The following is a 24534-nucleotide window of genomic DNA, read 5'->3' as shown; positions in this document are numbered from 1 at the left end:
GTGGAATCTTCATCTTTGGAGGTTTTTAAGAGCAGGTTAGACAAACACCTGTCAAGGGTGGTCTAGATAATACTTAGTCTTGCCATGAGGCCGGGAACTGGACTAGATGACCTATGAAGGTCCCTTCCAGGCCTATATTTCTATGATTCTATGACTGAGGGTTTTTTCCTAGCAGAAACTAGTTGCTTGGGATAATGGAAATTTTACCCCTCAAATTTTCATTTTTGTGAAAGACATTTTTGAGTATCATAAAACCTCCCAGAAAACTAATTTTTGTATTTGTTTTGGGCAGGTTTGCGGGGGGTTGCAAGGAAAATCCCCAATTCCCCGACCAGCTGTAATGTAACTTTCCCACATTAGCAAGTGATTCCATTGCCATAGGACTGTTATATGATCACAAAGGGTAAGAGAGGTGGCCCGGGCTATTGTGAGTAGGAAGGGAAGTGTCCACAGAAAATATCTCCATTAAGACATAGCCCACCCTGTGGAAAAGTTTAAGAACCCTTGTCTGTGAGATATATGCCATCACCGTGACACAAATGAGAGGACCCATCTTCTCCTTGGCCAGAGCAGCTGTGAAATCACAGCCAACACAGCTCTTCCCCAGAGCAAACCCAGGCTGTGGGCAAAAGGCAGACCCAAAACACTCTCATCCTACTTTGCAGGGAGGACAAAAAGAATATGGGACAAACGCATGAACTGGATGTTTTGGGGGGCAAGAACTGGCATTGACTATGTTTGTGCAGCACCTAGCTGGCTGGCCTCCAGAATCTCCAGAGCAGAGCAACCCCCAAATCAAAGCCCTCTGATCTGCCCCCTTTGAATCCAGAGTACATCTATAGTAGAGTGACTCTATCAGCATGGCTATACCATTGCAGCTGTGCTGCATAACCCCGTAGCGTAGGCACCGCCAACACCAGCAGAAGGGGGTTTTTCATAGCTGTAGGAACACCACCTCCCCAAATAACAGTAGCTGTGGGTGACAGAAGCATTCATCTGTCCTAGCTGCATTGACCCTGGGAGGTTGGCTGGTACAGCTCTGCCGCTCAGGGATGTCGATCTAACTTATGCGTATAGACCCTTTATCCTGCCAGAGCTGTGTAAAGTAGGCTTAGGATACATCTACGCTGCCATCGGAGGTGTGATTGCAGCTACTGTAGACACACCTGAGCTAGCTTTCATCTCGCGAACATGGGTGTCAACAGCAGTGAAGCTGTGGCAGCTTGAATAACTACCCAAGGTGCCAGGTAGGTTTCTCTAGCTCATGCTGCCACAGCTTCACTTCTACTGCTGCCTGAGCTGGCTAGATTAAAGCTAGCTCAGGTCCATCTGTCTGTGTTGCAACATTTCCCCCTCCTCTGCCCCCAGGACTGCAGTGTCAATATTGTGTAAACAAGAATCAGGGCCTGAGACTTTAGCAGTGGGTTGAATGGAAAGAGGGGTGATGACTCGTTAGAGCAGGGCTAGGAAAGGATCCTGTTGACCTATGACTCACGTCCTGATTCTGGAGACGCTATGAGTTTAATTTACATATTATTTGATAAACTGCTTGTAATAGTTGTGAGGGAAGCCAACAGAGCTGCAATGCAATGTCCAGTATACACAGTAACGTTAAGGTGGGCTTGGCAATGAGCTGAAGCCTAGTAGTTATATGTTAATTAGCACGAAGTAACACATAAGTTAGCATAAGTAAGTGACCTAGGGTTATAAGACTGAAACCTGTCCATATGTAGCTTGTGATAAACAAATATAGTGTAGAACCACGAAAGAATGGATTTTTGTGGGGGGGCGGGAGGGAATTTTTAGTATGTGAAATCACGAGGTAGCCACGTGAGCCTGTTGCAAATATTGACCCATGCATTGATGCAACAATCGGAACTCCAGTCATGGTTTCCCAGACAGCTATGCCTGGACTGGTGGCTAGAAACCGGTGTAAATATGGTCACCAAATGCGTTACCTAGGGAGGTGGTAGAATCCCCTTCCTTAGAAGTTTTTAAGGTCAGGCTTGACAAAGCCCTGGCTGGGATGATTTAGTTGGTGATTGGTCCTGCTCTGGGCAGGGGGTTGGACTAGATGACCTCCAGAGGTCCCTTCCAACTCTGATATTCTATGATTCTATGTGTGGGTGTTGGGGAAAAGAAGGTATAAAAAAGGGTGTATGGCCAACCTTCAGCTGGGATCACAAGTGGTTGGCAGCTCAAATGTCATCTCCATTCATGATGGTCTCCACTTACTTTTCTTTCCATCTTCACTTCTAAGGGTCGAGTCGTGCGTATGCACAATGTAGAGGGGACGTATTGTTGTATTTTCCTTGTTTTGTTACATTTGTCTATTATTTTAATTACGCGTGTCTGTAGGAAATAACCCTATAAAGTCTCTATGTGTGCTCCACCAGTCTCAGATTCAGTAAAAAATTTCACATGTAGCCTCCTGAGTAAAGAACCTGTTATTAGTGACAGGTGCATTGTTGCCTATAAACTTATCAAAGTCCATGTAGAGGCGACACGGGGTCACGTCCCCCGCAAGATCTGCTGCTTGGCTTGTACTGTGCATGCTCACTAAAGCTGCTGAAGCCAGCTGCCCTCACTCTGCCCCCCACACTATTGGCAGGCACGGGTCATCTCTGAGCCCAAATATAGGGGTAGTGTGGAAAAAAGCACAGAGATGGTTTGGGGCAAAGTAGTCAAATTGACTTGTAGACTGGCAGCCTCAGCAGAGAGGCCAAGGGTTAAATGACCCTGGAGAGCCCATTCTCATGCCAGCTGTGGTGGCGGTCCTTCTAAGTCATGGTTCAGGAGCAGTGCAGGGGTGGGCGAAATCATCAATACTCTTCTGTAGATATAAAGAGGAAGCCAGCCTCCAGGGCTTCAATTTATACTCTTTAGCTCAATATCAATAATTAGAAAAACACACAACCCCTTAACACACACTATGTTCCTCATATAGGCCCTGATTCAGCAAAGCAATTAAACATGGGCTCAGTTTTAAGAGGGTCCTTAAGTCCTTTCAAATATTAAAATTAAGCAAGTGCTTGACTGCTCTCTAGAATTGGGATGCTTTCCTTAATCAAGGCCTCTCCCTTAGTTTTCCATAGCAGTATTTTATGACTTAAGTCTTTCGTAGGGATTCATCCGGGAAAGAGAGAGCGCAAAATGGGGGGAAAACAAAGAGGAGGAAATTTTATGGCTTTGTAAATGGCTGTAAGCAATGTCTCAAGTCGGTCAGACCGGTCTGAGTTGACAAGGCAATGTCTTCAATTATATAGCATGCCGTAGCCTGTAAGAATGAAATCAATTTGTTATTTTTCTGGGAGAACACTGTAGCGTGAGTTCACACATTTCCTAAGCCTGATGACTCAGTTAATTCCAAAGAATTAGCTTTCTGACATTAGCGAGTGTGCGTTCTGGGTGTGCAAAACGTAGCTTTAAAAAGCCATCTGCGATGGAGTGAGTGTGAAATATACATGGCTTAGTGCAGAACTATGAGGAAATTGGATACAATTTTCATCGTCATCATCATCACTGTAATGCCTAGGTCTTACATAGTGTGTTTCATCTATAGATCTCATTTCAACAGTGACTTAGCCACTTAGTTGCCTTAGGGGTAAAACTGTCTAAGTGATTTAGGAGCCAAATTTTGCTGATTTAGGAGACACATTTTTCAAGTGTCTCAGGAATGCAAGGCCCAAATCCTCAAAGGTCTGACATGCCTAACTCTTGTTTAAATCAATGAGAATTAGACACCTAAATACCTTTGAGGATCTGGCTCTGAGGAGTCTAAATCTCACTGACTTTCCAGGAGATTTAGGCTCCTAAAGGCCAAATTTTTAATGACATTTAGATGCCTAACTCCCATTGATTTCAGTGATAGGCATCTAAATACCTTTAAAGGTCTGGCCCTAAGTGCCTAAATCACTTAAGTGTTTTTCAATTGTACCCAATATGTGTTTGTTTTGGGGAGGGGGGGTTCCCACATTTTGTCACGAATGAATCAGAAAATCTGCCTCATTTACATACAAAATGGTGCCAGGGCGTGGGAATTTTCTGAGCATAGATGGGGGTGTTGTCCAATGAGCCAGGTGTGGCCTTTTCACTGCAAGCCCCCAGAAAGACATATTTTCTACACACCGCGAATAAAAGATATTTGTCGGTCACGAAATGGCATGAAGCACAGCAGCAAAAATGTTCACATGAACACTGCTTTCAGCTGCAGATAACAGTTGTGCCCATAGTTTATTCATCCCAGGTAACTGTATTCATCAGCAATATCATTGTGTGAAAAGAACAGGAGGACTTGTGGCACCTTAGAGACTAACCAGTTGATTTGAGCATAAGCTTTCCTGGGCTAAAACCCACTTCATCAGATGCAGGTGAGCTGTAGCTCACGAAAGCTTATGCTCAAAGAAATTTGTTCGTCTCTAAGGTGCCACAAGTCCTCCTGATCTTTTTGCCAATACAGACTAACACGGCTGCTACTCTGAAACCTGTCATTATGTGAGTTCATTATAACCATGAGATTTACAGCTCTCATAAACTGCGGGGTAGGTGGCAGATTGAAACATTAAGGAGAATGCAGCTATAATGCCTTGTGCTGTGGGGTTAGCAGCTCTCGCAAGACAAGCAGAAGTTCCCAGCCTCAGAAGTGAGGGGGAAGACCAGGACAAGGTAGAATGTTGTACAGGTGATGCCATTGTAATTGTCCTTGGTGTGGCTTGAGGGGTCACTAAGCGGCTGTCTTTCAGTTCATATGTAAAAGAGAAGACCTAATTGCCTATGGTAATTAAAGAGCTCCGGGCACTTTTTGCAAGAAGCTGGGCTGTTAATTCTAGTGTCCTATTCTATTGTGGTCTTACATTGTGCTCAACACCATAGGATCTGAGCATCTTCCAGTCATTCATTAAGCAATGCGACTAACTTTCCTCACGTTTGTTTTCTCATCCTCTCCCCGTGGGAAAACTGTGAGCAGTGGATTGTTTTGTTTTGGACATTTCTTTTAGAATGCACACACACACATTTGCTATATGTTTATACTAGAGAAGGTGCAGTCCAATGCACCTTGCACTTGGAGTGGGAGGTGGTGAGCTTTGTGATGGTCTTTAGTTCCTGTTGGAATGAATTCTCCTGGCCAAATCTCAGTTTAGATCATTCATTCTACCTCCTTCCAGTCCACCTGAACTTTCTGCGGAGTATGGTATTCTCCACTTCCGGATCCAAACTGTTGGGTTCTGTTGTTGTGCACTGTTAAATAGCTGCCGCATTCCACACCAGAGGTAGCTGTATTTCTGTGGTCAGTGAAGTGTTTCCTATGTCTCCTTTGCTGAAAGCACGCAGGGATCCTCTGTTGAAAGGCACTACATACATGTTGTTGTTGGAGCAGGGAAGGGGTGACGAAAGTACTTGTGGAACTGAAGTTACCTGCATGTATAAGTCTTTGTACAATCAGACCCGTACATGGTACTATGTACACACCAGGAGCAGTGGCAGCTTCCTAAAAGTGGAGGGGCCACCGGTGCCCTGCCCCCTCACCACCCTTTCCCCCCCGCGCCTCTGCCCCTGCACCGCCTCTTCTCCCCAAGTCCCCGCCCATGCACTGCCCCTTTCCCTGGGCCCCCACACCGCCTCTTGCCCCACGACTCTGCCCCTTGCTCACTCCTCTCTGCCCCCTCCCCCTGTCACTCGTCCTGATGGCCAGTAGAAAGTGATGGAGCGATGGCCCCCTGGCCCCACCTGTTAAAGCGCCCATGGTACGTACTTGTATGTGTCTATATATAGGGCCCTACCAAACTCAGGGTCCATTTTGGTCAATTGCATGGTCATAGGAGTTTAAAAATCGTAAATTTAATGATTTCAGCTATTTAAACCTGAAATGTTATGGTGTTGTAATTGTAGCGGGTCCTGACCCTAAAAGGAGACGTGCGGGTGTCACAAGGCTATTGTGTGCGGGGAGGGTGGGGTCGTGGCCCTGCTACACTTCCTTCTGCGATGCTGCTGGCAGCAGCGCTGCCTTCAGAGCTGGGAAGCTGGAGAGCAGCAGCTGGTGGCCGGGAGCCCAGCTCTGACGGCAGAGCCACCGCCAGCCGCCACCACCATGGTCTGGTATTGCCACCCCTATTTCTATGCCGCTGCTGAAGGGGTGCTGCCTTCAGAGCTGGGTGCCCGGCCAACAGCCACTGTTCTTCGGCTGCCCAGCTCTGAAGGCAGTGCAGAAGTAAGGATGGCAATACTGCGACCCCTCTAAAATAACCTTGCGACCCTTTGGGTCAGGACCCCCAATTTGAGAAATGCCGGTCTCCCCCGGGAAACCTGTATAGTATAGGGTAAAAGCACACAAAAGACCAGATTTCACAGTGGGAGACCAGATTTCACAACCTGCGACGCGTTTTTCATGGCGGTGAATTTGGTAGGGCCCTATCTATATATAAGTCAGTAACTTAATCATATCACTTCAGGCCCATGGGTGGTGGGTATCATAGGCTGGGGGAGGCTGAGCCTCCCCAAACAGCCTGGTGTGGCCTCGCCCATGCTCTGTCCCCAGACCACTTCCTGCAGTTCCCGCTCTTCTGTGGCCCAAGGTGGCTGGGGCTGGGGTGGGCCAGCCTGCTGCCGGGACTCGGGATGGCTGGGGCCTCTGGCACTGGTGCTTGCAAGGCCCAGGGCTGGGGTCGGGGCAACGCCACTGCCTGCCTGGTGCCGGGGGATCTGGGACCACACCGCCCAGCCGACCTGTGCTCTGGGGCTGGGGGCACTGGGGCCAAGCTACACGCCCAGCTACCCGGTGCTCTGGGGCTGGGGGGCCGGTGGCTGCGGTAGGGGTTCCCTGGGTGCCTGCAGGGGAGGGGGGCAGAAGGATGGGGAGGGATTGGGTCTTGGGCAGAAGGGGAGGGGCTGGGGACTAGCCTTCCCCAATGGCCAGTTCACCAGCCATCCATGCTCAGGGCTATTTTATGAGAGTAAAGATCAGGTATCGGAAATCGCCTTAGTCTATTGTGAATTTCCTCAGAACTTCTGAGAGCATTAGAACTAGGACCTGCATTTGTCTGAATTATTTAAAAAGGTACAAGTCAAAGAAATACACCTCGCCCTTCGAGTGGAAGGAGGTGTATCAGCAAAGTGATGCAGTTGCACAAAAGGCAAATGCAATTCTGGGACATATTAACAGGAGAGTCGTATGTAAGACTTGGGAAGTAACTGTCCTGCTCTGCTTGGCACTGAGGAGGCCTAAGCTGCAGTGCTGTGTCCTGTTTTGGGCACCACAACTTAAGAAAGGTGTGGACAAACTCAAATGGGTCCAGAGGTGCGCAGCAAAAATGAAAAGAGGTTCAGAAAACCTGAGCTATGAAGTAAGGATGAAAGGATCGGGCAGATTTAGTCTAGAGAGGAGAAGGCTGAGGGGGGACATAATGACTGACTTCAAATATGTAAAAGGTTGCTATAAAGAGGACAGCGATCAATTGTTCTCTGTGTCCACTCAGAATAGGACAAGACGTAATTGGCTTACTTTGCAGCAAGGGAGATTTAGCTTAGATATTAGGGAAAAAATTCTAACTGTAAGGCTATTTAAGCACTGGAACCGGTTACCTGGGGAGGTTGTGGAATCCCCATTAATGGAGGTTTTTTAAAAACATGTCAGACAAACACCTGTCAAGGATGGTCTAGGTCTAATTAATCCTACCTCAGCATGGGGAGATGCACTCGGTGACCTCTTGAGGTCCCTTCCAGGCCTGCATTTTTATGATTCCATGATTCTATGATGATTTGAAAAACAAGGATTGTATTTTATTTTGATTTATTGGGCACAGGATGTAGAACTGAAAAACCCAAATTGATCTTAATGGAATATTCAATATTTCACATGTATCTGGCAGCCACACGATCTCCAAGAGCTGTTATTTTTTTATCAAAACTTTTTTTTTTTTTTTGGTGGCCAAAATAACGCTTTTTAACCAAAATTTCTATGGAAAATGTTCATTTTGACCCAATTTGTCTTTTTTTAAAATGGAAAAATAGCAAAGAAATCTGTCCCGTCCCCTCAGCAACCTGCATTTTCCATTTTAAAAAAATGGGGGGATAATTATTTTTTGCCCAAAACCAGTTTTCAAGCATTTATCGGTTTTTATTTTTTGTCAGAAAAGAGAAAAAAAATTCACAGAAAGTATATATATATTTTTAAATTCAAAAATTCCTGTAAAAATAATTGGCATTTTCCAAATGGCTCCATCCGTCTGTCTAGCTATCTGCCTGTGTGTGTTTTTGTAGGGGGGTGGGGGGATCCATCACCATGGCATTTGAGTTTCCTGAAGCCAGAACAGTGGGTACATTCTTTCATGGAGACTAGGAATCAACACTTTTTTATTGGAGGGAATGGGGCAAGGAAAGAGACAAACTCTGGCTTCAGTCCCATGAGTCCACTGCACACAGACCGGCCATTGTTGTCTTCCATTCATGGAGGTTCCATCCATGGAGACTTCACAGGGCTGTTCTTTTCCCATGGCTCTGTTTTTCCCAAGAGCATCCTTATGCTGGTAAATATCCGTTTCAGTCTTCGAATGTCTGCGTGCTGAGATGCTTGCCTCAGCTGACCCTCCCAACCTTTAGAGGCTCCCCTTTGCTAGGAGTATGGCACTGGAAACGGTGCTGTTTAAATGCTGCATAATGGAATTAGGTGTCCCTGTTAACTACTGGTAGTTTGCTGCTTTGGTACCAGGGAAAGGTGTTGACAGTTGTCACGGTGTATGGTGCTTTACTGACTAAGGCGACATGAAAAGTCCTTGCCCTGGATGATCTTACAACATAAGGACCTGGTTGTCCCCTTTTCCATGGGAAATGGGGAGAGAACTGAAAAGGAGGAAATCTCCATAGAGTTCTTCTCTCAAAGTGCATCCTGAATGGTTCTCTCACCTTGGGTCTGGCCCACAAACCCTATGGCTTCCCTGAGATCTCCACAGGTCCTGAGGCATCTATAGGAGGCTATGGCTATCTGAGAGGAGGTCATGTGAGCTTCCACATCAGCTCCTCATTCCCCTTTTCCCTCTCAGGCTGGGATCCTCGCTACCAGGACTTTCACAGCTGGCCCTCCTCCTCCCCAAATGCTCCTTGTGTTACCTTTGTGCCGTGATTTTCACAGGGCTCTTTTGGGGGTAGAGGAATGATGTGCAACTTCTTAGTCTGGCCACTCCTCCCCTAAGCTGCCCTCTGCCAGACAGGAGGGGTCAGACCCAAGCAAAGAGGATCCCGTATTTGTGTGAATCAAGGGAATATGATTGGGCCCTAAGATAGACATGGCAGAAGGAGAGAGAACATTAGGAAGAGAGAGGAGTAGGGGGGTCTGCATTTGGGAAGGTAAGTGGGTCATGAGGAGAGATCTGAAGGAGGAGAGGCAGGTTACCTCTTTCAGGGATCCCATGCAAAGATGGCAGCATGGGAAGAAGCACAGAGGTACCTGTAAGAGAAGGATACAGTGCAAATTAAGATACAGTTGGCTAAATTCACACCCGATGTAAGCAGGTGCCGCTCCAGCAAGTTTAGGTGCTTGCTTTACACTGGGATTGACTTAAGTCTAGGAATCAGAATTATTAGTGTCACTTGTGTTGCTCAGTTCTCAAAACAAAGCTTACGCTGGATGTAAGTTGTGCATTGGCCTTGTGATAGGCCTTCTGCACAGGGGAGAATTTCATCCTGGCTGTATAATGTTTTATAAAGGCAGCTATTTTGCTAATGGCTGGTGGCTTCCAAGGACTTCCAGTGAGGGTGTCTTAGTAATGGTTGGAGCCAGTGAAGGTGCTCTTGGTCATGAATGGCAAATAGACAATGCAAAAAGCCAAAGAGTTCATAGCGATATGGGCTAAGCGGGCCGTGATAGAATGTATTCCCCTCTACCAGCTGTTATTGGTGTAGCAAGAACTTTGGAAAGCTCTAGCAGGAAGTTGGTGAAAGTTGCTGCATTGACCCGCTGATGAGTTGAGCTATACCAGCGTAGGGCACGTCTACATTAGAAATGCTACAGTGGCACAGCTTCAGTGCTGTCGTGTAGACACTAACTCCAGGGGCAGAAGTAAATCTACTTCTCCGAGAGGCGGAAACTAGGTCGACGGAAGAATTCTTCCATTGATCTAGCAGTATCTACACCAAGGCTTAGATTGCCCTTACATCTCTCAGGGGAGTGACTTTTTCACACCCCTGAGCAACGTAGCTATGTTGACTTAACTTTATAGTGTCGACCAGCTCAGAAGCTCTGTAGCGTAGACAGAACTCTCTTTTTCTGGAGCAATTTGATCCTAGAAGCAGAGCTCTGAAAATGGTGTCTGGTGTGGTGGATAGAGAAGGGGATTAGGCACTTAGGTCAACTACTGACTGATTGGAGGAGCAGGTTCAGTTGATTTGGGTAAGGAGGGTAGTGCATTGCAAAGAAAAATGGTAACTATGGATTGAATTATACACTTTAGGGTAGGTAAAGGTTAAAGATTAAACCAAGAACGTTGGTTGTGAATATGCAGAATAGCATTGTATTGTCTTTGTTTAGACTGCTCACAGGAATGGATTTTCCAGGTTTCTCTTAAATTAAGGGTGGGGACGGGCAAACTAGCTTGAAGAAAAATCACCTGACCCTTCTCCCCACCCCAAATTTGAGCAGAACCTGTTCTGAGGCTCAACATTTACAAATCTCTCAAGTTTTAGTGCTTTTCTAGTGACAAGAGGGAAGAGGGGAGTTGGCAACATGTTCTGGGAAGCCCTGAAATGCATGAGATTTGGAGACAAATGGCTGGCTAGATCCCAGAGGGCAGCGAAGGATTTACTGAACGCCACACATCCTAACCAAGAGAAAACACCAAACTTGAAAAATGTCTCCCCTACCCACTGTATTCTCAACATTGCCAAAATGTAGAAGATCTGCTTGGGATCAGGACAAGAAGAAGGAGTTGAGGAGGAAGAAGAAGGGAGCTGGTTGCTGGGAAAAATGAGAAGGATGGGTGTTGGGAGCTAGCAGACCTCAAAAGCTTTGGGTAACCTTGAAGCAAGTTTCTGAACTTCAGGGGTTTATCCAAACTTTTCCCAACTTTTTTGTTGGTTTGTTTGTTTCTGAGCTCGGCACATCATTAACTCCAGATGGCCAAAGACAACAAAGAATCTGGGGCTTCTCCATGGCAGAAGCCGGTGAACTTTGTAGACAGAGATCAAGTGGTTTTGTTTAAATATTAGACACACTAGAGAGAGGCCGATGGAAAGTGCCGTGATTGGAGCAATTGTGCTTCGGAGTCTTGAAGTGATTTAGGAAGATAACTGAGTTTAACAGAGCGTTCCTGAAATGTGCATGATGGACAGAAAGTTAAGAGAATCTACCCCACAATTCTCCAGCTGGAGGTCAAGTGACCACCCAGTTCACCAATGAAATGCCAAGTTTACATTACACCATCTTAGCAGCCAATGACACCGGGAGGACATGGTTATGCTGCTCACAGCTGCAGAAAGCTGCCTTCTGTGGCTGTCTCATAGCCAGAGAAAGGCATGGCTGTTTCTTTACATATTAAGGAAGGAGCTGTGTGAAACGCAAATATATTTTCATTTAGAATTATTTCTACCAGGATTTGTACCTAAGGTGATTTTCCAGCAGCAGTATCAAAGGCATGACCTGGCAAACTCTTATTCCTATGGCGAGTCCCTTACTCTCACTAGTCCCAGTGGGTTCAAAATGTGGGGGCTGGCAAGAGCTAGCTAGGATTATTATTATCATGAGTCTAACTAGATAGGATTGGGCTCTTCAGACCTAATGTAGCTCCTGTTCAAATACATGGAAAGCCTCCCAAAGACTTCAACAGGAATGAGACAAAGCCCCTCGGGGGTTGGCCCTGAACCATTGAAGTCAATGGGAACTTTGCCACTGATTTCAGTAATAGCTGGATGAGACCCTTAGGGCTTCAGCCATAAGCTCCGACTTATATAGTGAGTGCTCAGCACCTACTGGCAGCCACGCTGATCAGCTCCTCCCCCTACCCCCCAGCTCCCCCCACCCGCCAGTGGGCCCTGATGATCAGCTCCCCCCCACCTGCTCCCAGCCCTTCCCACCGGCCAGTGATCAGCTTTTCAGTGGCGTGCAGGAGGTGCTGGGAGGAAGGGGGAGGAGTGGGGGCAGGAAGAGGCGCAATGAGGGTGGAACTCGCTTGGGGGAGTGGGCAGAACGGGATGGGAAGAGTCGGGGTGGGGGTGGAGCAGGGGCAGGAAGAGGTGGGACAGAACCTGGGGCAGAGCCTGGGGTGGAGCAGGGGCCAAGCACCCACGAGGAAATAGAAAGTCAGTGCCTCTAAGCCAGTGCCCCTTGCAGTCAAAGGAAGGGCTCGCATTGACTTCAGTGGATAATGGATGGGGGTTTTCAGGACCTCAAAGGTCTTGAAGCACTTGATGCCCACTTCAGTGGGAGTTAGGTGCCTAAATACATCTGAGGATCCCTGGTCATGGTGGAGCCTCCATCACTGAACATTTTTAAAGCCTAATCAGATGGTTTTCAAAAGGATCCGTCTAGGAGTAATTTGTGGGGAGGTCTGTGGCCTGTGGTTATATAGCAGGCCAGAGGAGGTGATCACAGTGGTCTCTTCTGGCCTTGGAAGCTATGAATCAGTCCCCAAGGGTTTGTCCTGACTAGGATTTAGGGATGTGTTGTTGGGACATGTTAGCTCACATGCTCTAGTCTAACACAGGGCCATGTAGGCTTTAACATGTGCTAGCTGATTGAGTTGGAGCCAGATGGAAGGTTTAGCACATGTTAGCTAATGCCTTCTGTCAATTGCCGGGCTCGCTCCCCAGCGCAGGAAGGATCAGTCCCAGGGCCTTGCCTCAGCGCACAATTTATTGGTTAAATGGCAATTTGGGGGAAAAATGTCAAAATAAAGTAGTTCTCATGCCCATCATAGGCTGAAATTCCCAGAAGCTTTTCCTCACCTCTCTCAGCCCCTCCGGGTCCTTGCCCTGACTCAGGGCCTACTACAGAATCCTCCCCGATCCCTGCACTTCACCAGCTCTGCTGAGCTCTTGTGACGTTTCTAAGGACCCAGGGCTCCTTAGGCCTCAGCTAGGAGGCATTGGTGAGGCTGGGCCAAGCGTCCCTTTAAAAGGCCAGCCCGCCTGTGACACCTTCTAACTCACCTTTTATGCTAGTTAAAAAAAAGAATTGATCTTAGGTGAAACATGGCCCCATCACCACAGTCTCTGAACACCTCACACTCTGTAATGCATTTATCCTCACAACACCTCTGGGAGGTAGAGCAGTGCAATTATCCCCACTGTACAGATGGAGAACTGAGACTTGCCTCACAGGATATAGGAAGCCTCTGGCTCCCAATTCTTAGACTAGGGCACAAAGCTCTGGCCCCTCCTTCCTCTCTACGCTAGCCTTCTTGCAGCACTCGGCATCGATATAATTGTTGTCATTTTTTTTTTTTACAATTTCAGTGCGAATAACCTTTTTTTAAAAACAGACAAACTTGTTCTGCCACAGAGGCAGCCCAAACACAACAAGCTACTGCTAAATGAAAACCCGGGTAGCAAAGATGTGTTTAAACAGAAAGAGAAACTGACCAGCGTAGTTTCACGTTCAGGGCAAAAAAGTAAACCAAGAAACTAAATCAAAGGTACAAAGGAAATTTGACTTTAAAAATCCTTTCGGTTGTAATAATCTAGGTGGTTGTTAGGAGCACTCATAAGAGCATATTGAAATCTATTTAACTAGCTGTATGTCTATCTATCCTTCTATCTGCCCATCTATTTTGATTGCACCTGTCATTATGACATCTGGATATTCTGCAAACCATCCCTTATTTTCTAGTGTAGTCCAGGCCTTAATTTGGATCACTTTAATTCTGAATACATTTGTCCACATAGGACTTTAATACAATTTAACTAATCCACTTTAAAAGATAATTCAGATTAGTTTTCCTGTGTGTCGCCATACAGACAAGACCTAGTTCAGGGAAGGAGCTATGGTGGGGTTCTTTGTTGGGGATTGTGGAAGGTTTAAAGAGGTAGATGACTCCATTCTCTGTGGGGAGGGATCAGGAGCTGGGACATTTATTGTTGGGCAGAGAGGGCTGAGGAACTGAAAGTGTTGCTGTCCCCTTAGCTGTGACTGGTAACAAGCCGTGCAAGGAGCAGAGTCAGCCTGAAAACTGCTATGTTTTCTCTTCCAGGTCCTTGGCCATCGGTCACCAGTATTCCTCCCTGGGGACTCAGCCCATCCTCTGCGGCAGCATCCCAGGGCTGGTCCCCAAGCAGCTGCGCTTCTGTCGGAACTATGTGGAGATCATGCCCAGCGTGGCGGAAGGGGTCAAGGTCGGGATCCAGGAGTGCCAACATCAGTTCCGTGGGAGGAGATGGAACTGCACCACCGTCAATGACAGCCTGGCCATATTTGGGCCTGTGCTAGATAAAGGTGAGTGCTGAGTGATAAGGCAAGCGAGGGTGATACATGTGGACTATTAGCAGCAAATATACATTGAAACCCATCTTGTATAGAATCACAGAATGTCAGGGTTGGAAGAGACCTCAGGAGGTCATCTAGTCCCACCCCCCTGCTCAAAGCAGTAGTTGGTATCATTTGTCGTGACCTTTTCTTTTGGGCTGGTATAAAGTGCCATGCATATAAAGTGCAAGCTTTCTCCACCTAGCCTCCCACCTGTACGCTTCTGGCCTGATGCAGAGAGGCCATCATTAGAGCAGAGAGGACAATTCAGTCCCAACACCCGTTCAGCCCTGGGCCTCGCCAATGAGATGGCCAACAGCAGTGGGCTCACTGGGAAGAGGACTGAGATCTCCCAACTCCTTCAGACAGGCTACCAAACACTCCTCAAGTGGTAACAGTGTTCACTCACTGCCCACCTGGGGCTGGTGTTGAACAGGTGACCTAGAGAGCTAGCATTGCCAGGGCCCTGAATCATCTAGTCTCCTCCCATAGATTTAGATTGTTAATGCAGCAGCTGTTTTCATTGGTAGAGCTGGACCTCTGGATTCCATTCCAACCAAACGTCATTTCACGCCACATCAGATGGTCTGTCAGTGATTGCTGACTGGCTTGGCCTGGCATGCTGTCAAGCAGGCTGAACGCACACACCCCCGCCCCCCCTCCTCCCCCCGAAGGGCTGTATGTAAAGGGGAAATGATACACTGCAATCAGGATTAATGGGTTCCCCTTTCAGAGCTAATTGCGCTTTTAGTTTCTAGATTTTGGTGTTGGGCACTAGATAGAAAGATAGATAGATAAATACTGGGGCCTGCCTGACTAAATAGATTCTGATCCAACTCCCACTGGAAGTCTTTCCATTGACTTCAAAAGGGAGCTGGATCAGGGCCTTGTCCCATATGTTAGATGCCTCTTTGGGAGCAAAAGCAACTGTTTTATTCTGCTTTTGCATCCTGGCTTTTAGGGCCCAGTCCAGCTCCCACTGACTTCAGTGGGAACACGATCAGGCCCTTAGTTTTAGATTAGCACGAATAAGTTCAGCTGTAAGGCAAACTTGCTTTGCATTTGACCTCCCCGGAGATAATGAAGCTGGACTCCCTGCCCAGTGCTGTTTAGGAATATCCGACACAGCCGGCTGCGCCTTCAGGATAGCAGCAACACAGACCTGGAAGTAATCCTTTCAGTGTGCAATTAAAGGCACTGTTACAGGTTCCCAAAAGGACTGACGCTCCTCCTGCTGAAATTAGCTTGTCTGAAAGCCAGAGCAACGTCAGCTGACCTCGTGTCAGCAGTGCAAGGCAGCCTCTAGGATACATTTCAGGAAGACCATTCTAAAGTCTGTTTATATGGTTGAGATCATAAATTCACCTCAGGCCAGGATCCACTGTCACTTGCGATCAGGTGTCGGGGCGGGATATTGTTTTTATCCTACTGTGTAATTCAGAAGAGCTTTGGATCCTGTTGTGGTGAACTTTATAAAATTCCCGGACTACATCACAGCAGTATACTGAAAGGAATGCCTGTATCATTATTGATTGGAGAGAGACAAGGTAGTATCTTATACTGAGCCATCTTCTGTTGGTGAAAGAGACAAGATTTCGAGCTTACACAGAGCTCTTCTCACATTACATTAATATATTACTATCTAGAGACACCAACCAAAATCAGGGCACTCTTGCGGTAGGCATTGTACACCCACATGGAAAAGAAAGTGAAAGGAAGTGCTATTATCCCCAGGTTACAGATGGAGAACTGGGGCACATATGTATTAAGGTCTCGTCTATATGGTTTTTTACCAGTAAAGTTATGTTGGTTGGAGGCATGATTTTTATCAAACTGGTTATACTAGTTATACTAGTTTATACTAGTTATACTGGCAAAATCCCGAGAGTGGATGAACTTATAAAGATGACTCGTTTCAGAATAGTAATGCCCCTTCCCCTACAGGAATTGCTATGCTGGTAGAGAGCACCTTTATAGTGATCTAATTTCAGTCACGCTGCGGGGGGTTGAACTTTCTAGTGAGGACAAGACCCAAGTGACTTGCCCAAGGTCCCTCAAGGAGTCTGGGAACTGAACTCAGGTTTACTAAATCCTAGTCCAGTACCTTCATCACACCAGACCGCCCTAATTCCTGATACCGTCATAAACGGCACATGGGATGCCTGCGGCTCTCAGGGTATGTCTACACTGCAGTCAGGTGTGTGATTGCAGCCTGTGTAGACAAACCCAAGCTAGCTTTCATCTAGCGAGCTCCAATAAAAATCCCAGCGTAGCCATGGCAGCAGGGGTCATGAGAAGGGTGAAAAGGGGGAACAATTGTACCAGGGCCCAAGCTCAGGGGGGCCTCCTCAAAACATCAATAAAAAGGGGTGAAATGGGGATGAAATTGGAGGGGCCCCAGGAAACATGATATACCAGGGCCCCAAACTTCCTCCTAGGGCCTGCATGGCAGCATAGGCTAGCCACCCGAGTAAACACCCAGGGTCCCAGGCAGGCATGTGCTGCCATTGTTATGGGAGCTAGCTAGATCCAAGCTAGATCCAGGCCCACCTCTGACTGCAGTGTAGACATACCCCAGACACAGGGCAGCATAGCTGCTCTACTGCCCCACGCCACCTTCTGATATACCTGTGGTTATATGTTGGCGCGAAGGAAGCCCGTGCCCTGTACCTGCAGCGCCCACTGCAGTCATTGGGCGTGTGTGTGCCAGGATGGGGCCCGGATCCTGCCGTTGTGCAGTAGCCAGGCTCAGCTAGGAAAAGGACGCTGGGACGATTTCATAACTGAAGAATGTTGTTCCTCGAGGGAGAATCTAACCATCCTTCAGTTTGGCTTCACCTATTGCAGGAGGCGGGGGGGGGGGCGGGCGGGGGGAGGAGAACAGCTCAGCCACATTCTTGTGCAGATCCCTGAGGGGAGGAACATACTTGAGCTACTACCAAAAGAAAAGAAAAGTGCTGGAGTTCACAGTTTAAAAGCCAAGTAACCGAGAAGCTAACTTCAGTGTCCCATTGCGGTCAGTGGGGCCAGGTCCTCGGCTGGTGTAAATGAGCACTGCTCCATTGCGGTCAGTGGGGCCAGGTCCTCGGATGGTGTAAATCAGCACTGCTCCACTGAAGTCACAGAAGCCAAACTGAAGTCATGGGAGCTATTCCCACTTTCACCAGTGGGGGTCTGGATCTCAGTCTTTCTTACGAAGAAGGGCTGTTTTGGTTGGATTTTGTTGTTGTTTTTATGTTTTGATTTTCCCTGAAGAAACGCTTTCTAGGCCTGAATCTAACTGAAACTCGCTCAGTATTCATGCCACACTTGCCACTTTGGTATCTCATTACGAATTCAGGGCTAGGGTCTGACTCTGACTCAGTGATGTCAAAATCTTGCTGGACTGCGGTCATGTAAGGCCACCATGTTTTGACACTGATAGAACCATAGTCTAAAACAGGTGCCTCTCTCATGGTGAACGTGAGGAGGGGGATGCTTTAGAATCATGGACCACAAGGGTCATCTAATCTAACCCGCTGCCAACATGCAGGATTGGTTGTGTCTAAACCACCCAAGACATGGCTCCAGCCTCCCTTTGAAAGCCTCCAGTGAAAGAGCTCCCACGACCTAACGAGGCGTCTGTTCCATTGTCCTGCTGTTCTTATGGTTAGGAGGTTTTTCCTGAGATTTAATCTAAAGTTGCTACGCTGTAGTTTGAACCTACTGCCTCTTGTCCTACCCTCTGTGGCAAAAGAGAACTTTTCTCCATCTTTTTTATGGCAGCCTTTCAAGTGTCTGAAGACTGGTATCCTGTCCCTCCTTAATCTCCTCTTTTCCAAACTAAACAGACCCAGTTCCTTCAGCCTTTGCTCGTATGGCTTGCATTCCATCCCTTTCATCATCTTTGTCACTCATCTCCGGCTCCTTTCCAGTTTCTCTCCACCTTTCTATATATTGGTGACCAAAACTGGACACAGTCCTCCAGCTGAGGCCTACCCAGCACCGAGTAGGGTAGAACTATCGCTTCCCTTGACTTGCAGGCTATGCCTTTGGTAATGCAAGCTCAAATTGCATTTGCTCTTTTTGCAACAGCATTGCATCGCATTGCTGACTCATGTCGAGGCTGTGATGCACCACAACTCTCAGATCCTTCTCAGCAGTGCTGCTGCCAAGCCAGCTTCCCCCCCCATTCTGTACTTGTGCATTTGGTTTGTCTTCCCTGAGAGTAGCCCCTTAAGTTTGTCTGTTAAATTTCATTGGGTCGTCTCTAGCCCAGTTCTCCAATCTATCAAGACCCCGCTGAATTTTGGCTGTATGTTCGAAAGTGTTGGCAACCGCCCCACCCCTGCTTTGTGTCATCTGCAAACGTGATCAGTCTGCTCTCTAGTCCTACATCCAGGTCATTCATACAGATGTTAAACCACACCGGACCCAGAACAGATCCTGGTGGAACAGCACTTGAGACCTCCCTCCAATCCAACGTCGTTCCATTAATAGTTACTCTTTGTTTGTGGTTCTTTAACCAAGTATGTATCCCCTTAATGGTAGTTCTGTGGAGCCTGCATTTCTCCAGTTGACTTATCAAAATGTCACGTGGGACTGAATTGAAAGCCTTGCTGAGGTTCAGGTGTATTATGTCGAAGGCTATGTTTTAGTCATGGGTATTTTTAGTAAAAGTCATGGACAGGATATACCCCTAACTAAATCCTGCAGGGGGGGAGGGCAGCCCGGGGTGCTGTGGGTGCTCGGGGGGGCGGGGGGAACGGTCCAGGGGGTGCTGCAGATGCTCAGAGGGAGCAGCCCGGGACCCCCGCTGGTGCTGCGGGGGGCAGGTTGGCAGGAATGGCAGGCTCCCTACCTGGCTCCTCGAGGGCTCTGGGTGGCGCTTACCTTGGGGGTCTCCCTGGAAGCAGCGACATGTCCCTCCCCCAGCTCCCATTGGCCAGGAATTGCAGCCAATGGGAGCTGCGGGGGTGGTGCCTGTGGTTGGAGGCAACATGTAGAGCTAGGAGCCCATGGAGAGACATTCTGGGGGGACCTCCAAGGTAAGCACCGCCCAGAGCCCTCACCTCCTCCTGCACCCCAACCCCCAGCTCTGAGCCCCCTCCCACATGCACCCAAACTCCCGCTGCTGCTGGAGTTGGGGTGGGGGGCAGGCAGTAGCCCGAGTCTGCTGCAGCCGCCGCCGGTGTGGTTGGCCCAGGAGCTGCCGGAGTGGCCGTTGCAGAAGTCACCGGAAAGTCACAGAATCCGTGACCTCCGTGACAGACTCGTAGCCTTAATTATGTCCACCACATACCCCCATCCGCCAAATCAGTTACCCCGTCAAAGAAGGAAATCAAGCTGGTTTGGCATGATTTGTTCTTGGTAAATCCATGCTGGCTGTTAGTGGTTACCCAGGGCCAGATTTAGGGGCAAGCGATCCAGGCGACTGCCTGACGTGCCGGGCTTGGGGGGTGCCGGGCTTGGGGGGTTGTTTTTGTTGTTGGCGACAAAAGGGAAAATAGAATGTTTGAAGTAACATGTTTCAGGTATTCCGTATGTGGATTCATTTTTCACTAACCTCCTAGAATGTTCTGGACCTTTGTAGAATCTCGTGGAACCTTCCAGACTTTCTGAGAACTACATTTTCCTTGAACCTCCTAGAATGTTGTCCGCTGTACTCTCGCAGGTATATAAGGGGTGTTGTGTCACCAGTCAGTCAGTGAGATATAAGAACAAACTGAAGTGAAGTGAGAGCCCAGCTGCGATATTGTGAACCTTGTTTTATTGAGTAATTATGAAAGCGTACTTGTGTTTTAAGACTTGAAGAGTGTAAGTAGCGACGAATAAAGGACATATTTAATGAGACACCAGAGACATCTATTGAACCTCTATCTGTGCAACAATATAAAAGAAATACTGGTTCTTCTTTTGCCATGCTTCACATGTAATGTTGGATGACTTTCTAAGACCGCGGAACAGAGACTTTTGTTCTCCCTCATACTGTTTGTTTTCCCCATAGACAATAAAAGATGCCCCAAAAGAAGCCTTCAGGAGCTCATTGTAGGAAGCGAAAAGCTCAGTTGCAATCTAGTTTGCAGCAAGGAACAAATCTGATGGGAAACAAAAGGGGGCGGGGGGCACCAAAGACACTCCTTGCTTGCGGTACCATTTGGTCTAGGGCTGGCCCTGTGATCACCCCTTCATCTCCAGGTAGTCACAAATTGAATGTTTTATACATTGCTTTAGCAGCTTCCCAGGTATCAAAGCCAGGCTGACTGGTCTCTAGTTTCCTGGCTCCTCCTTTTCCCCTTTTTTAAAGATGGGCACCACCTTAGTCCTTCTCCAGTTGTGCAGCCCCTCTCCTGTCATCCATGAGTTTGTAAATATTATTGCCGGGGGCTCTGAGATTTCTTCAGCTAATTCCTTCAGCTCCCACAGGTGAATAGCATCCAGCCCTGCTGATTTGAATTTATTCTGATTGGTCAGAAGATCTCTGACATGTTCTTCACTTACCCCGATCTGCATCCCTCCCCCTTTATTCTCTATGGTAACTTCGGTAATCATCCGGTCACATCTTATTTTTTGTGAGAAGACTGAAACAAAGTAGGCATTGAGCAGCTCTGCCTCCTTATCTTCCGTTCCCAGCTCACCTTCTCCACTGAGCAGCGGACCCACACCCTCCTTGATCTTTCCCTTTTTGTCTGACATATTTGAAGAACCCCTTCCTGTTGTTTCTAATGTTTCTTGCTAGCTGTAACTCATTCTTTGCCTTGGCTTTCCTGATTTTGTCCCTAAACGCTCGTGCTATTCCCATGTACGCTTCCTTGGTGACATGCCCCTCCTTCCATTTCCTGTAGGTATTCCTTTTGCGTTTTAGATAGGTAAAAAGCTCCTTGTGTCCACACATGCAAGGAAAAACCCTTGTTATGGGGTGTGGCTGCCCCATAGCACTCCCTACTGGCTAAGTGTAGCACTACAGGTACTCCCTGCTTCAGTTTCTCTCCTCGGCGTGCCACACATCAGTCTGTTCTGGAGATGTCTTAACCCTCTGGCCACGTCACAGAACAAGAATTCCAAAATAAAAAGTCCCAAACAAACAAAAAGTTTCTTCTGCTCTGTGGGGCTTCTCTCTACCCTATGGGCCCTATTCCCAGCCCCTTTCTGGGCTACCTTTCTCTGCTCTGGGCTAGCTCTGGAGTACCCTTCTCCTGCAGAGCCTGGCTCAGAGCCTTCCACAGGAGCAAGCCTTACTGCCTGTGGGCCTGAGTGCTAGACTGATCTCTCGCAGCTCTTTTATAAGGCCAAGGTGCCCATTAAGCTACCACCTGATCCTCCTTAGCCCCACCCCCTCAGGCTGGGAAGCAGCTAATTAATTATGGCACAGGTGTGGATGGCTCCATCTCCCCATAAACGGCCAGTCACCCCTTGACACCTCTATGGTATAACATGGCTTAGCTACAATCATACATGATTTAAACATGATTGTTTCTGTAGCAGAGACAGGCCTATAGGAAGTTACATCATCAGTGATACTCAGGATCATGTCTAACCCTCAACGAGGCCTGATGTTCACGGGTGTCTAGGCGATTTCAGATGTGGGCTCTGCTCCCATTTGGACATATCAGAGTCTCATTTACTGGCCAGGAAGCCTCTCGCTCTGCTCTACTTCACCAGGTGATAACCAGGCAGGGTTCAAGAGTCCAAGAGCCACCAGCATTCATGCCATTGGACAAACGGACTATTCAGTTTGCCCATCCCTGGCATCAGAACAGTTACATGCCTATTCATGCTGAACCTTTTTGGCATTCCCCTGGCTCCTGCAGTGGTGTTTGCCTAGCTGAACCGTGCTGCAGGGCTGGGGAAAGCTTCTCAGGGGTAGGGAGATCTGGTGTTACTAAAAAGTTGTTAGTTACACTATGTTTTCCCTTCCATCTGGTCTTAATGTCTCTTGTGCTTTCTTTGTTAGTGCCAATGGATGGGCAGCTCAGGGGAAAGAATCACAGCATGGGTAGAACGCATGGTTCTTTCTCTGCAAACCACTGGAAACAAGCATCCCAGATTCTCCCAAACTCTTTGGCATGCGAGCTACCCTGCGAAACAAATCCTGGTGCGTGGAAGGGAAAAATTAATGTGGTCCCCATTACTCACCCATCCACTCCTATAGATCGATCCTATTCGTGCAACACCAATCACTATAACATCTACACCCTTTTATTCTATTTTTTGTGGGAAGAGAATCCTTTATTAAAGTGTTTGTCATCATAAAACCATCTTTAGGGCCCAAATCCTACTCCTGACACTTGTGGAAATCCATTTGTTTCTAGGTCATTCATTGCTCTAGATGTTACATGGGTATCGCTTAACTGAAAGTTGAATTTGCCCAAGAAATGTGCTTTAAAGTTATCAAAGCAGCTTTATTCTTACAGGTTACACCCAGTGGTTTAGCTAAGAAGCGTGGCTCATCCACCAGAAATCTGTTGTATCTTTTGATTTAACAAGGAGCAAACACTAGACTGGATACAGTCTGGATAATATATTGTAACAATTCTGCCTAGGCAACAGAGGGTGGACTAACTAATCTAATAGGTAATTTCCATCTCTAACTCCTATGGTTCTATTAAGGATTGTATCTGTCTATCTATGCATTTATAAGGTGACTATCCCTGAATTGTGTTAGCCTATGTTGTTCATTTAAATCTCCCAAAGCAATGTGAATTTGAATTCAATTTGAAATGCTTTGGGGCAAAAAAAACATGATTCAACATGAACAAAAGACAAAAAAACAAAGGACAAAAGAAAAAAAAGCAAACCCAGAAATCTTATTAGGGCCCTGTCTCTTTAAGAGACCTCAGCACATAATTAAGCCGGAATAAAAGTTTCCTCCCCCCTCTTTCAATAAAAGTAAATGACCTCAAACTATTTAAGCCCCCTGTTCGTTTAAATTTTAAAAGGGAGCCCTTGTCCATCCACTTCTTTCACTCCCTCCTACCCCTCCTTGCGAAAGACTGGCCGGGGCTCTAAACCTGCCAGCTGGACTGAGAAATGGCTAACAGTTATTGTGGAGGAGCAGCTTTTAATGAACTATTGAAGAATGATACATTGATGGAGTAATGGGAGTTTAAGTCGCCCTGTAATGAAACAGGTTCTCAATGCGGGCCCATTGTGGTGTAAATACGGCACGTCTCTCCCACTGTTTGGTCAGGACTAAATAGGAGAAGACAGAGGGGGGTCAGCTTATGGGGGTCTCTGCTTTAGTTAATCAATCTGATTGGATTAGGGTCACTGCGACCCCTAATAATGTCAAAGGTCGTGGCAAACTGGATTAAATGCTTTGTTGAGGAGGCCTTGGATTCTTTCAGCCTTCGTGAACGGAGCTTGTTTATTAGAGTTTAACACTCGTGCAACCTTTGAAAGTCACAGTGTCCCTTTTTGTGCATCTGTGTGTTTGCCTGGGTGCGTGCGTGTTTGCTGAGTGTGCGCGTGTGTTGCCTCGGCAAGCATCTGCACCGGCCAGATGTGCCCTCTTGGAGCATTTATCAAACTCACAGTGGACAAATGGGAACCTAACGGCAGGCTTGGAGGTTTGGAGACATAAATTCATTCCGTACCCCAATGGAACATCATGAGCTGCAGAAAGAATTCTTTGCCATCACTCCTGCTAGTGTGCAAATGACAGAAGCCAAGCCCCAAAGCCAATGGTGTGACCTCTGGATCAGTTTCCTCTGATTTTAACCCCAGGAAACATTACCCATATCCAGCAAGAAGATTAATGCTGCATGAGACTTGCCTCTTTCGAAGCCGTACGATGGTCTCCTTATTAGTGGGGAGGGACTTGGACTTCCAGAGGTTGCAAGAACCCGCGCTTGGGTGGCCAAGGCAAGGGGAAGGATGTGAATGAATGAGTTACTGTGATCTGCCTTGGGGACCCCAACCTGTTCTGAAAGCCCAAGTGTGAAAAGATGATCCTGGCTTGACCTCGATTTCACAGCAAGCATTGCTGGACAGGTACAGTAGATTTCTTAGCAGGCAGAGAAATTATGCCAACCCATCTTTTGAGGGCTTCATCCGGCAGTGATAATAAATGATAATAATGTCATGTCATTTATGCTGATATCACAGCG

At 47.4% G+C, this 24534-nt stretch overlaps 1 protein-coding gene across 1 annotated transcript in view; it reads left to right on the top strand.

The window, feature by feature from the left end:
• The window catches only part of WNT3A (Wnt family member 3A), a gene marked incomplete at its 5' end in the record, with an annotated part of 117956 nt that overhangs the window by 50471 nt on the left and 42951 nt on the right, over positions 1-24534 (top strand). Inside the window, one exon of the mRNA XM_084621389.1 lies at positions 14175-14416. Coding sequence (XP_084477515.1) covers positions 14175-14416 — 242 coding nt within the window. The remainder of the gene's footprint in view (positions 1-14174; positions 14417-24534) is intronic.

This window comes from Lepidochelys olivacea (genome assembly GCF_965140295.1).
Source record: "Lepidochelys olivacea isolate rLepOli2 genome assembly, chromosome: 2".
Classification (NCBI taxonomy): domain Eukaryota; kingdom Metazoa; phylum Chordata; order Testudines; family Cheloniidae; genus Lepidochelys; species Lepidochelys olivacea.
The sequence above is the reverse complement of the archived record's forward strand: the minus strand, read 5'-3'. Positions and strand labels throughout refer to the sequence as shown.